The 13,848-nt window shown below is 45.1% G+C and overlaps 1 protein-coding gene across 1 annotated transcript; it reads left to right on the top strand.

Annotated features, from left to right (window-relative positions):
• Window positions 1-493: 493 nt before the first annotated feature.
• Window positions 494-1,297, top strand: LOC122945489 (proline-rich protein 2-like). The gene has a single exon (XM_044304555.1). The coding sequence runs from the start codon at window positions 494-496 to the stop codon at window positions 1,295-1,297; it is 804 nt and encodes a 267-aa protein (XP_044160490.1).
• Window positions 1,298-13,848: the final 12,551 nt, after the last annotated feature.

Genomic DNA, 13,848 nt, shown 5'->3' with positions numbered 1-13,848 from the left:
GCATGGCCGAGGAAATGAGGTAAACGCAGTGATTAAAGCGGGATCTGCTGAAATCCAACTAAAGCAGGATTAACCACTAAGAAGCACCAATGTCAGCAACAGGGTCATTCCTTGCCCCAGCGCCAGGCCTCCTTACTCATCATGGGCTAATTTACTGTTTGCTTATGGAAATCTCTCCGCGGGAACTAAGGCACGGAGCATGGCGCGGCTATGTCTTTGCCTTTCAGGAAAACGCAGTGAGATAAACCTGAGCTTGGCAAACATTCAATTCTGATTAGATTACAGTGCATACAATTGTATACCTGGAAAGCTGGAGGCATAATAATAGGTGACAGGACCTAAGGCAGAGGAACGTCCCCCGCATCTTTTCTCCTTATAAAGTAGAGCTGTCTCCTCTCCAGACATGTCTGTTTTAGTAACTACTTGCATTCCCCATCCATTCTTATGACTCTGTGCTGTGCCATCCCTTTATAATTCCTGCTAGAAGCGTTGAATGCATTTCTTGCAGTTTGCAATTAAGGTCAAGCTCGACGTTACCAGTTGGGGGTGTCTGCCTCTACAGTCTGACCCTCTACAGTCTGACCCTCCACAGTCTGACCCTCTACAGTCTGACCCTCTACAGTCTGACCCTCCACAGTCTGACCCTCTACAGTCTGACCCTCCACAGTCTGACCCTCTACAGTCTGACCCTCTACAGTCTGACCCTCTACAGTCTGACCCTCCACAGTCTGACCGTCCACAGTCTGACCCTCCACAGTCTGACCCTCCACAGTCTGACCCTCTACAGTCTGACCCTCCACAGTCTGACCCTCTACAGTCTGACCCTCCACAGTCTGACCCTTCACAGTCTGACCCTCTACAATCTGACCCTCCACAGTCTGACCCTCTACAGTCTGACCCTCCACAGTCTGACCCTCCAAAGTCTGACCCTCCACAGTCTGACCCTCTACAGTCTGACCCTCTACAGTCTGATTCTCAACAGTCTGACCCTCCACAGTCTGACCCTCCAGAGTCTGACCCTCCACAGTCTGACCCTCTACAGTCGAACCCTCTACAGTCTGACCCTCCACAGTCTGACCCTCCACAGTCTGACCCTCTACAGTCTGACCCTCCACAGTCTGACCCTCCACAGTCTGACCCTCTACAGTCTGACCCTCCACAGTCTGACCCTCTACAGTCTGACCCTCCACAGTCTGACCCTTCACAGTCTGACCCTCTACAGTCTGACCCTCTACAGTCTGACCCTCCACAGTCTGACCCTTCACAGTCTGACCCTCCACAGTCTGAACCTCCATAGTCTGACCCTCTACAGTCTGACCCTCTACAGTCTGATTCTCAACAGTCTGACCCTCTACAGTCTGACCCTCTACAGTCTGACCATCCACAGTCTGACCCTCTACACTCTGACCCTCCAGAGTCTGACCCTCCACAGTCTGACACTCTACAGTCGGACCCTCCACAGTCTGACCCTCCACAGTCTGACCCTCTACAGTCTGACCCTCCACAATCTGACCCTCTACAGTCTGACCCTCCACAGTCTGACCCTCCACAGTCTGACCCTCTACAGTCTGACCCTCCACAGTCTGACCCTCTACAGTCTGACCCTCCACAGTCTGACCCTCCACAGTCTGACCCTCTACAGTCTGACCCTCTACAGTCTGACTTCCACAGTCTGACCCTCCACAGTCTGACCCTCTACAGTCTGACCCTCCACAGTCTGACCCTCCAAAGTCTGACCCTCCACAGTCTGACCCTCTACAGTCTGACCCTCCACAGTCTGATTCTCAACAGTCTGACCCTCCACAGTCTGACCCTCTACAGTCTGACCATCCACAGTCTGACCCTCTACACTCTGACCCTCCAGAGTCTGACCCTCCACAGTCTGACCCTCTACAGTCGGACCCTCTACAGTCTGACCCTCCACAGTCTGACCCTCCACAGTCTGACCCTCTACAGTCTGACCCTCCACAGTCTGACCCTCTACAGTCTGACCCTCCACAATCTGACCCTCTACAGTCTGACCCTCCACAGTCTGACCCTCCACAGTCTGACCCTCTACAGTCTGACCCTCCACAATCTGACCCTCTACAGTCTGACCCTCCACAGTCTGACCCTCTACAGTCTGACACTGGTGGCACTAATTGGATAGGAAGAATAAATCACAGCAGAAGTTTTCTTTGCTCAAACGTGTTGCTTGTTTATTTCAGAAAGCTAAGTAATGCGGCAATATGTGTTAACGTTTCCGGCTCGCAGGCCTTCATCAGACACTGAAGACATAAGAAAACATTGGCCACAATAAATAATAAAGGGTAAGACAAATGGAAAAAAAGAAGATTACATAACAATGACTGACACGGTATAAAATAAAACTGAAACAAAAGACATAAATAATGATGTCCCCTGTTATATATACAGAGACGAGATCCTTACAATCATTTCCGGCTTAACACTGGTGACCATCACCTACACAATTGGAGGACCCCGGTATCTGATACACCTCTTATTAAGATTAAAATATGATTATAAAGTCGGTATCTCTGTGAAATGTCCCATATATCAATAGCGACATAGTCTGAGGACACTATATAATGCATACTGGTGTCATGTTTTAGTATCATTCACATACTGGTATATCATAACATTGTTTAGGGCCAAGAGGCAATATATATTACTGTACATCAATGCATACTGATGTCGTATTTTAGTATCTAGAATAAAGTATATTCACATGCTGATATTTTGGGCTAAGAAGCCGTATACGTTAATGTACATTCATGGCACTTTGTAAAGACTATTAGTATTATCCAAAATAGTGTCCCTGTAAAACAAAGTCGTGCATACTACAATGTGTAAGTGACATACATTTTTTCCGAGCCTGTATATGCTAATATGGTTCTAAGGATCATGTCTCTGTATATATACCAGGGGACATCATTATTTATGTCTTTTTGTTCAGTTAGTTTTATTTTATACCGTGTCCATTTGTCTTACACTTTATTATTATTTATTGTGGCCAATGTTTTCTTATGTCTTCAGTGTCTGATGAAAGCCGAAAACGTTAACACATATTGCCGCATTACTTATCTTTCTGAAATAAACAAGCAACACGTTTGAGCAAAGAAAACTTCTGCTGTGATTTATTCTTACTAATAATTGGGGTGGGAACATTCAGCATTCACCATGCAGGGAGCGACAAAGCTTGCTGTTGACTAATTGGATAGTGTCAGACTGTGCAGGGACCCCCCCCCCCCCCAAACTGGTAACACAGCCAGTATTGTAGTTAACTGATAAGTGCCTAGCTTCAGTGGCATAGCTATCAGGGATGCGACTGCTTCGGGGCCCAAGCTTAGAAGGGGCCCCGAGGCAGTAGTAAATGTTTTTATTAGATCTATAGGCTTCCCCTACCTACTGCTGTGCTGTACTTTACAGAAGCAGGTCCTACATACAGCAGCAGCGCTGGAGCTCCTCCCACTGAAGGGCCTTGCTCAGTGAGGAGCAAAGAGTACAATTGCTGTCTCCTCCTCCTATGGCCGTTCCTACTCTGAGATCCGCAGTACTGGCACAGTGCTGCTTTTTGTTTTCTATTGGCTGGCAGCTTACTATGACACTTGCTGCCAGCCAATAGCAGAGCGTCATGGGATCAAGCCCCACCCCAGCAGGAAGCTAGTGTAAAGCAGGCTGGCTGCTCCAGCACACAGAGCTCTATAATGCCTGCCCCCCCCCCCTCCTGTGTGTCCTGTTCTCTGACCCCCCCCCCATAGTAGGTTAATGATTAACCCCTCCACTGCTGTCCCCGGATGGCACAGAGGGGGTAATGCCAACTACTTCTCCAGGCTGCCTGTGAGCACCAGACATCAGCTGTCTACAGGAAAGGTAAGTGTCTGTTTGTAGAAATAGGTGTATAACTATGTTCATGTGTGTGTGTATATATGTGTATATACAGTCCTGATCAAAAGTTTAAGACCACTTGAAAATGGCAAAAAAATTTAGCATGGCTGGATCTTAACAAGGTTCCAAGTAGAGCTTCAACATGCAACAAGAAGAAATGGGAGTAAGACAAAACATTTTTTGAGCATTCAATTTAATGAAAACAACATATAAACATTCAGCTGATCAAAAGTTTAGGAGCACACCTCCAAAAAAAAACGAAACCCCCCCAAAACAGAAATCCAACTTCCAAACATGAACTCGGTAATGAGTAGCTCCGCCGTTATTGTTTATCACTTCAAAAATTTGTTTCGGCATGCTTGTTGCAAGTGTTTCCATGAGGTGAGTGGGAACATTTCTCCAAGTGGTGAAGACGGCCATCTACTGTCTGGAACTGTTGGCCATTTTTGTGAACTTCACTTGCCATCCATCCCCAAAGGTTCTCAATTGGATTTAGATCAGGGGAACACGCAGGATGGGCCAAAAGAGTGATGTTATTCTCCTGGAAGAAGTCCCTTGTCCTGCGGGCATTGTGTACTGTAGCCTTGTCCTTTTGAAAAACCCAGTCGTTACCACACAGACGAGGGCCCTCAGTCATGAGGAATGCTCTCTGCAACATCTGGACATAGCCAGCGGCCGTTTGACGCCCCTGCACTTCCTGAAGCTCCATTGTTCCACTGAAGGAAAAAGCACCCCAGACTATTATTGAGCCCCCTCCACTGTGGCGCGTAGAAAACATCTCAGGTGGGATCTGCTTGTCATGCCAGTAAAGTTGGAAACCATCAGGACCATCAAGGTTAAATTTTTTCTCATCAGAGAATAAAACTTTCTTCCACCTTTGAATGTCCCATGTTTGGTGCCCTCTTGCAAAGTCCAAACGAGCAGTTCTGTGGCGTTCAAGGAGACGAGGTCTTTGAAGACGTTTTTTGTTTTTGAGGCCCTTCAGTCTCAGATGCCGTCTGATGGTTATGGGGCTGCAGTCAGCACCAGTAAGGGCCTTAATTTGGGTCGAGGATCATCCAGTGTCTTGACGGACAGCCAATTGGATCCTCCGTCTCAGTGCTGATTAATTTTTTTGGGGACTTCCACTTGACTTTTTTGTTCCATAACCCTCAGGATCATTTAAGAAATTCCAAATGACTGTCTTACTGCGTCCCACCTCAGCAGCGATGGCGCGCTGTGAGAGACCCTGCTTATGCAGTTCAACAACCCGACCACGTTCAAAAAGGGAGAGTTTTTTTGCCTTTGCCATCACAATGTGTGACTACGCGACAGAAAATGACAATGAATCCACATCTTTGCACAGATTTGGCCTTTTAAAGGCATGTGGTCCTAAAATTTGGATCAGCTGAAAAACAGCCTGTTTCAGTTTAATCGTTATTTTCAATTAATTGAACGCCCAAAAAATGTTTTGTCTCACTCTCATTTCTTCTTGTTGCATGTTGAAACTCTACTTGGAACCTTGTTAAGATCCAACAATGTAAAATATGATTTTTTGCCATTTTTTAAGTGGTCTTAAACTTTTGATCAGGACTGTATATATATATATATATACTGTATATATACACTCACCTAAAGAATTATTAGGAACACCATACTAATACGGTGTTGAACCCCCTTTTGCCTTCAGAACTGCCTTAATTCTACGTGGCATTGATTCAACAAGGTGCTGATAGCATTCTTTAGAAATGTTGGCCCATATTGATAGGATAGCATCTTGCAGTTGATGGAGATTTGAGGGATGCACATCCAGGGCACGAAGCTGCCGTTCCACCACATCCCAAAGATGCTCTATTGGGTTGAGATCTGGTGACTGTGGGGGCCATTTTAGTACAGTGAACTCATTGTCATGTTCAAGAAACCAATTTGAAATGATTCGAGCTTTGTGACATGGTGCATTATCCTGCTGGAAGTAGCCATCAGAGGATGGGTACATGGTGGTCATGAAGGGATGGACATGGTGAGAAACAATGCTCAGGTAGCCCGTGGCATTTAAACGATGGCTAATTGGCACTAAGAGGCCTAAAGTGTGCCCAGAAAACATCCCCCACACCATTACACCACCACCAGCCTGCACAGTGGTAACAAGGCATGATGGATACATGTTCTCATTCTGTTTACGCCAAATTCGGACTCTACCATTTGAATGTCTCAACAGAAATCGAGACTTATCAGACCAGGCAACATTTTTCCAGTCTTCAACAGTCCAATTTTGGGGAGCTTGTGCAAATTGTAGCCTCTTTTACCTATTTGTAGTGGAGATGAGTGGTACCCGGTGGGGTCTTCTGCTGTTGTAGCCCATCCGCCTCAAGGTTGTGCGTGTTGTGGCTTCACAAATGCTTTGCTGCATACCTCGGTTGTAACGAGTGTTTTATTTCAGTCAACATTGCTCTTCTATCAGCTTGAATCAGTCGGCCCATTCTCCTCTGACCTCTAGCATCAACAAGGCATTTTCGCCCACAGGACTTCCCGCATACTGGATGTTTTTCACACCATTCTTTGTAAACCCTAGAAATGGTTGTGCGTGAAAATCCCAGTAACTGAGCAGATTGTGAAATACTCGGACCGGCCCGTCTGGCACCAACAACCATGCCACGCTCAAAATTGCTTAAATCACCTTTCTTTCCCATTCTGACATTCAGTTTGGAGTTCAGGAGATTGTCTTGACCAGGACCACAACCCTACATGCATTGAAGGAACTGCCATGTGATTGGTTGACTAGATAATCGCATTAATGAGAAATAGAACAGGTGTTCCTAATAATTCTTTAGGTGAGTGTATATATATTTATATATGTGATGAGCTCATATATAAGTGCGTCCATGTATGTGGTGACCGCGCATATGAGTGCTTCTATATATGTGGTGACCGCGTGTATGAGTGCGTCCATGTATATGGTGAGTGCATGTATCAGTGCGTCCATGTATGTGGTGAGTGCATGTATCAGTGCGTCCATGTATGTGGTGAGCGTATGTACGAGTGCGTCCATGTATATGGTGAGCGCATGTATGAGTGTGTCCATGTATGTGGTGAACGCGTGTATGAGTGCGTCTATGTATGTGGTGAGCGCATGTATCAGTGCGTCCATGTATGTGGTGACCGCGTGTATCAGTGCATCTATGTATGTGGTGAGTACGTGTATGAGTGTGTACATTAAGTTTGGGGGGTCTATACAAAAATTTGCTGTGCGGCCCATTCAGTTATAGCTACGCCCCTGCCTAGCTTCCTACAACCACTAGTAAGGCCTCATGCACATGGCCATTGGGCGGCCGTGGCCGTAACGCGGCCCACAAATGGCGGGTCGGCAATCCACGGCCACCAGCCGTGTGCACCCCGCATCACAGATGTGGACCCATTCACTTGAATGGGTCCGCAATTCCAGAGATGCGGAACGGAGTCACGGAACGGAGTCACGGAAGCATTACGGAGTGCTTTCATGGTTTTTCTTTCCGTTGTTCCAGCCCGCTGCATGGATTTTGCCCATGCATTGGGGACCGCAATTGCGGTCCCCAATGCACGGAACGGCTGCACGACGGCCGTGTGCATGAGGCCTTAAGGGAGCTTACTACATACTGTGTATAAAGTACATTTAACTTGCAAACCAGTATGCTGTAAGCCCCTGGACTCTCGCTTATGGCGGCAGCAGGTACTCGTGTGTTTATCATTATACCCAGGGGTGCTCCTAGCCTTTCTGCTGCCTGAGGCGAAAACTGAAACGGAACCCCTTCCTCCTCAATGCCAATTTCTTAACCTAACCCCATCCCTTCAGCTCATGGCCCTTTGACTGCACCTCTCTTGCCCATACCTGGTGCTGCCTGATGCGATCGCTTCACCTGGCCTCATTAGTGATGCACCCTTGATTATACCCTATATCTGTTCAGAGAATTTGGTGTTGTGTATCAGAAAAAAAGCAGATCTCTACTTGCTTTGATGGTCTAGTAAAAAATTATGAGCACAAAATATATATTGTTAAAGGGGTTGTCTCACTTCAGCAAGAGGTATCATGTAGAGAAAGTTAATACAAGGCACTTACTAATGGATTGTGATTGTCTATATTGCCTCCTTTGCTGGCTGGATTCATCTTTCTGTCACATTATATACTGCTCGTATCCCAGGGTTATGACCACCCTGCAATCCAGCAGAGGTAGTCGTGCTTGAATAATATACAAAAAAGCACTGGCCTCTTTTTTCTATATTGTGCAAGCACGACCACCGCTGCTGGATTACAGGGTGATCATAACCATGGAAACAAGCAGTGCAAAATGTGACAGCAAAGGAGGCAATATGGATAATAACAATACATTAGTAAGTGCCTTGTATTAACTTTCTCTACATGATACATGCCACTTGCTGAAGTGAGACAACCCCTTTAAGAAATGGTTTTTAAGGGTGTACTTCAGCTTCAAGGTGGCTATGTCTGATATTGTAGCTGTGTTCAGACTGGACGATATATCTGAAGATATAATTGCATCTTCCCATGTGGATTGGTATGTTTTGTTAGTTAAATTCTGTATTTCCCATTTAACCTCTTCTATATTTAAAGGGGTTCTGTAGTTTTTTTTAAACTGATGATCTATCCTCTGGATACATCATCAGCATCTGATTGGCGGGGGTCCGACACCCGGGACCCCTACCGATCAGCTGTTTGAGAAGGCAGCGGCGCTGGCAGTAGTACCGTGGCCTTCTCGCTGTTTACCGAAGGCCCAGTGATGTCACGACTAGTAACAATGGCCTGAGCGGGGCTATGCTACATTCAAGTGAACAGAGCTTAGCCCCGCCCAGGCCATTCATACTAGCCGTGACGTCACTGGGCTGCAGTAAACAGCTAGAAGGCCGCGGTGCTACTGCCAGCGCCGCTGCCTTCTTAAACAGCTGATCAGCAGGGGTCCCGGGTGTCGGACCCCCGCCGATCAGATGCTGATGATCTATCCAGAGGATAGATCATCAGTTTAAAAAACTTCAGAACCAGTTTAAGCTCAAAGTTTGATGGTTGATGGGTCATTCCACATTACTTCTGTTCCTTAGACCAGGCTGACATGATGTCAACTTGATTATAATAGTGTGAATTGAAATAATGACATCCTTATCACTGAAATGACAAAAATATAACTGTATATAACACCATGTTCCCACATTCTGATTTACACACTAAGATAATATCCTCCTGAGCTGGATACCTTGATCCCTTTTATGAAGTGGATGTGGATCTGCTGTGTCTACTGAACCGATTTGACTTTGAACTACTCCTAAGGGCATTATCTAAGTGGCCGCCTTTGTCTTCACCGATCCACCCCAATACAGGTATCTGCACGGGAACCACCAGGCTGCTGTCTCTTAGAGTAGTCTCTGTTTAGTAGACTGTTGAGCCATGGGGCTCAAGAGACGAGACACTAATGAGGAGCACGGAGAGGTCAGGCAAAATACGTAATCAGGGACAAGCCATGGAAAGGGCAGGTAGAGTTTGTGCAATCAATAGGGTAATCCAAGGGTCCTGTCAGGCAGCCTAGGGTCAAGATGGAGGACAGGAAGCGAAAAGGTTAAATCCAGAGATCAGACAGAAGTCAGTACATTGGCAGACAAATGAGAAACAGTAGAACTTTGCAGGACACCAGAGTGCTAGAACCAGTCGCTCAGGCATCTTCCTACAGGGGAAAGTGCTTTAAATAACCTAAGGTGGCCAGCCGGTGGCTGGAGAGGACTAAAGTACATGCACTGGCCCCTTAAGAGGCCCTGAGAGCATGTGCATGCCCTACCGGCTGCATGTGGAAAGGTGGAAGCAGCAGGAAGCAGAAGAAGGCTGTATGCAGTGTGGCGTGGCAAAGCAGCATTATTGTGATGCCCACTGGGGACAGGCAGGAGAATATCTCAGGACTTGGACCACCAGAAGGACTGAATGGAGGAACAGGTGAACGCTCCAGTGGCCGTGTCCACAATTATGAGCACAGACTGTTGGTATAAAACAACCCACCTAACAAACTGAAGATGGAAGTTCTCCACAAATGGTCACCATATCTGGAGTTCTTCTGTTTTAAGTGGATTAAAGAAGACACTGGGTCATATATTTTTTTCTTGTTCTAAAGTTAAAAGATACTAATCCAAAACACTAAATGGATATGCCAGACAGTTGTAGACCATCTGACACAGACTTTGTACAGTTCAGTGGAGGGCACTGGTCCCTCCGTAGACTGCATTAAACTGTATGGAGATTGTAACAGCCAGGAGTTGGCAAACAGGGTCACTAAAATCTCCGTTCTCCGTATAGACAAGAGTTGGCGACTGGCGAGGTAGGACTTGCACCAATCAGCCATTAAAGACATATTTCATGGATATTACCTTGCATTTTTAAGATAGGAAAATCCCTTTAAATCTAACTGGCTGGTAAACATTGCGTTCATAGTCATATCATCATGTATGCCATTTTAACAAAACCTGACAGTGATGCAAACCTTGATTAATTGATCTAGTGAATGAACTATCCTCTACAAGCATTGATTGATTTTCTTCAAACTTTTAAAGAAGTCCTAGACAGAGAAGAAGAAAAAAAAAAACACTTGGTGAGATAAAATACAGCAGGTTATAGGGCTTATAACTCCATGGGCTTTGTTCTACTGTGACATACAAGTAGATGTCTCAAGATATCTTTGATTCTTCAAAAAATGAATGCCATGCTCTGGAGGCCCAAGTCATATTCCTTTCATCCATAGCTACGAGCATCGAGAGCCACAGAAAAATGAAATTCCCCCATTTGAATTACAAACTCTGTAGAAAGGCTGCGAGCCCCAGCGCAATCATTCCGAATCATCTGCATCCCTCTCTGATCTTCATGAAGCTTTTCCTTCTGAAACTTAAAAAAAAGAGAGAGAGAGAGAGAGAGAACGGTCACAGCAGGCAGACTTTCACACATCATAAGACCCAAGTGTCCAACTTCACCAAGTCATCAACCCCAATCAAAGCATTTAAAAACTTGCCTTTAATCATCCATAGACGCTTTAGATTCCGTAGTCATTGCCAGTTCTCTTGTGAAGAGATAAATCTCAACTCATCGGATAGATAAAACCAACATAGATGCTGTTTATTGGGATTAGATACCGTCACGTTTTCTTACGAGGGCTAAAATCATCTAATTTAGTGGTAATTGCATCACAGTTTGTGTAAGGCCTTCTGGATCCATGACCTAACCTGTCCTGGAAGGACTTACACACACACACATATATACATACCTACAAACGAGAGTTGGGGGAAGAAGGAGACTGCCTAGGGCACCATTGAGTACAGAAAGTATAAAATAGGAATTGAATGGAGCTCCGCTATATAAAAAATATGTCTTTATTCATAAGGTACAACACATTTCAGCAGTTGACCATGTGCCATAAACTACTTCTAAAGTGTAGTTTTGTCAATTACTCTAGCTCCCATTCCTTCTTGAATGGTTTCTTTTATTTTTTTTCAAATATTCTTCATTTGCCGTTTTCTCTTATCCCCCATGCTTGAATCCTACTTCCTGGTTTGTCATGTGACTCCTGTCTCTTTATGACATCAGCAGATCATGTGACACTTACCACAGCCCATGTTCTTAGAATGAGCCACCCTAGGTCTTACTTTAGAAGGCTCCAATGCAGGACGTAACCAACAGCAACTGAAACTCAAAACAGATTTGTCGCAGGGTGCAATGGGAGGCTAATAACTTTAGGATTAGGGTAGATTCACATGACCATGTAGTTTTCCGCTCTTCTGATCTGTGAGAAGAACAGAGAACGGAAGAAAAAAAAAAAATGGTTCCCTTATTTTAAGCATCTGTTCTGCTCATTTTGCGTCCCTTTTAGGCTGGGTTCACACGGGCGTCACGGTGCATTGTGGCAAAGCCGCGTGAGTAGGTACCCAATTTCAGTCAGTTTTGACTGCGATTGCGTTCCGTTGTTCAGTTTTTATTGCGCGGGTGCAATGCGTTTTGCACGCACGTGATAAAAAACTGAATGTAGTACCCAGACCCAAACTTCTTCACTGAAGTTCAGGTTTAGGTTCGGTGTTGTGTAGATGTAATTATTTTCCCTTATAACATGGTTATAAAGAAAAATAATAGCATTCTTTAATACAGAATGCTTAGTACAAAGTCAATTGAGGGTTAAAAAATAAAAAATAAATTAACTCACCTCCTCCAATTGATCGCGTAGCTGCCGGTCTCCTGTTCTTTCTTCAGGACCTGTCAAAGGACCTGTGGTGACGTCATTTAGCGCATCACATGGTCCAATCACATGGTCCATCACCGCGGCGATGGACCATGTGATTGGACCATGTGATGTGACGTCACCACAGGTCCTTTAGCCGGCAGCTCCTGATATAATAAGTAAGAAGAGATCGGCAACTACGCGATCAAGTGGAGGAGGTGAGTTAATTATTATTATTTTTTAACCCTAAATTGACCTTGTACTAAGCATTCTGTATTAAAGAATGCTATTATTTTCCCTTATAACCTTGTTATAAGGGAAAATAATACAGTGAATAGACTGTCATCTTAGCAACCATGCGTGAAAATCGCACCGCATCCGCACTTGCTTGCGGATGCTTGCGATTTTCACGCAGCCCCATTCACTTCTTTGGGGCCTGCGTTGCGTGATAAACACACAATATAGAACATGCTGCGATTTTCACGCAACGCGCAAGTGATGCGTGAAAATCACAGCTCATGTGCACAGCCCCATAGAAGTGAATGGGTCCGGATTCAGTGCGGGTGCAATGCGTTCACCTCACGCATTGCACTCGCGCGGAAATCTCGCCCGTGTGAACCCAGCCTTAGCCATTTCCATTTGAGATTTGTTTTTTTAGGCGGGAGAAAAAGTCCTGTACAAATGACTTTTTCTTCTGCACAAAGGACTTTTTCTTCGGTTAAAATAACGGATTTCGGACAGAAATGGCTAAAACGGATGCAAAATGAACATAACACATGCTCACCATAAAGAGTTAATTTTTAAAAAAAATGGTCTGTTCTTCTGATGGCTCAGAAGAATGGAAAAAAAAGCAGCGCTGCGAATCCACCCTACAGCCTCACTCACACAGCCGTAGGTCGTCAGTGCCCGGGCTGCGGGCCGCTATCTGCACAGGCACTGTCCGTGTGGCCACTATATGCAGATACGGACCCATTTCCTTGAATGGGTCTACGACCCGTTCGCACTTAAAAAAAATAGGACCTGCACTATTTTTTTGCGGTACTCCGTAGTGCTTTCATGGTCTTCCGTTCCGTGCCTCTGCTCCGCACCGTATCTGGCGGATTACGAACCCATTCAAGTGAACTGGAGCACTCATGGTCGGTGCCCATATATTGCGGCCCGGCCGGATGCACTCCGCAGTGCGGGCACAGACCGCCAACAGTCGTATGCATGAGGTCTAAGGCAGTTTTGATCAATGGAGGTACAGTATTTGAGGAAAGTGATACATATCTTTTCGGCGGGATACGTTTCCGTTAGTGGCACAACCCCTTTAAGCCGTTCTTGTTTGCATTTCATTGTTAAATGGAGATAACAGATGACTTAGAAACTGCGCAGAATAATGGTATGTGCCCAGGGTCATAGATAATCGTGATGAACTTAATAACAGTGACTACAACCCACCAGCCATATTTAAAAAATGAATACATCCTGAGGAGGAAAACAATTTTTCCGGTAATGCACTTTTCATAAAATTGCATTTTGTGCTCAAGGCAATTCAAATATGTAACTTACATTTCTTTCTATATTTATTTTGCCACATTCGCAATGGCAGAGAAGATCAGAGGATCACTGCTTTGTTCATTTATGATTCATTTTAGATGGAATATTTTAATAGAAATGTTTAGTAAATGTGTTTTTGTTACACTACAGAATAAAAAAAAAATGTACTTAAAGAAGACTTGTCGCCGCTCCTGACATGCCGGCTTTAGCAAGTACT

The sequence above is a fragment of the Bufo gargarizans genome, chromosome 8, assembly GCF_014858855.1.
Source record: "Bufo gargarizans isolate SCDJY-AF-19 chromosome 8, ASM1485885v1, whole genome shotgun sequence".
NCBI classification, from domain to species: domain Eukaryota; kingdom Metazoa; phylum Chordata; class Amphibia; order Anura; family Bufonidae; genus Bufo; species Bufo gargarizans.
Note: the sequence above shows the minus strand (reverse complement) of the source record. Positions and strands in the feature narration are given on the sequence as shown.

What these genes read in the sequence shown, in the direction of transcription:
- LOC122945489 (XM_044304555.1), top strand. Translation starts at nt 494, where the DNA reads ATGCATTTCTTGCAGTTTGCAATTAAGGTCAAGCTCGACGTTACCAGT.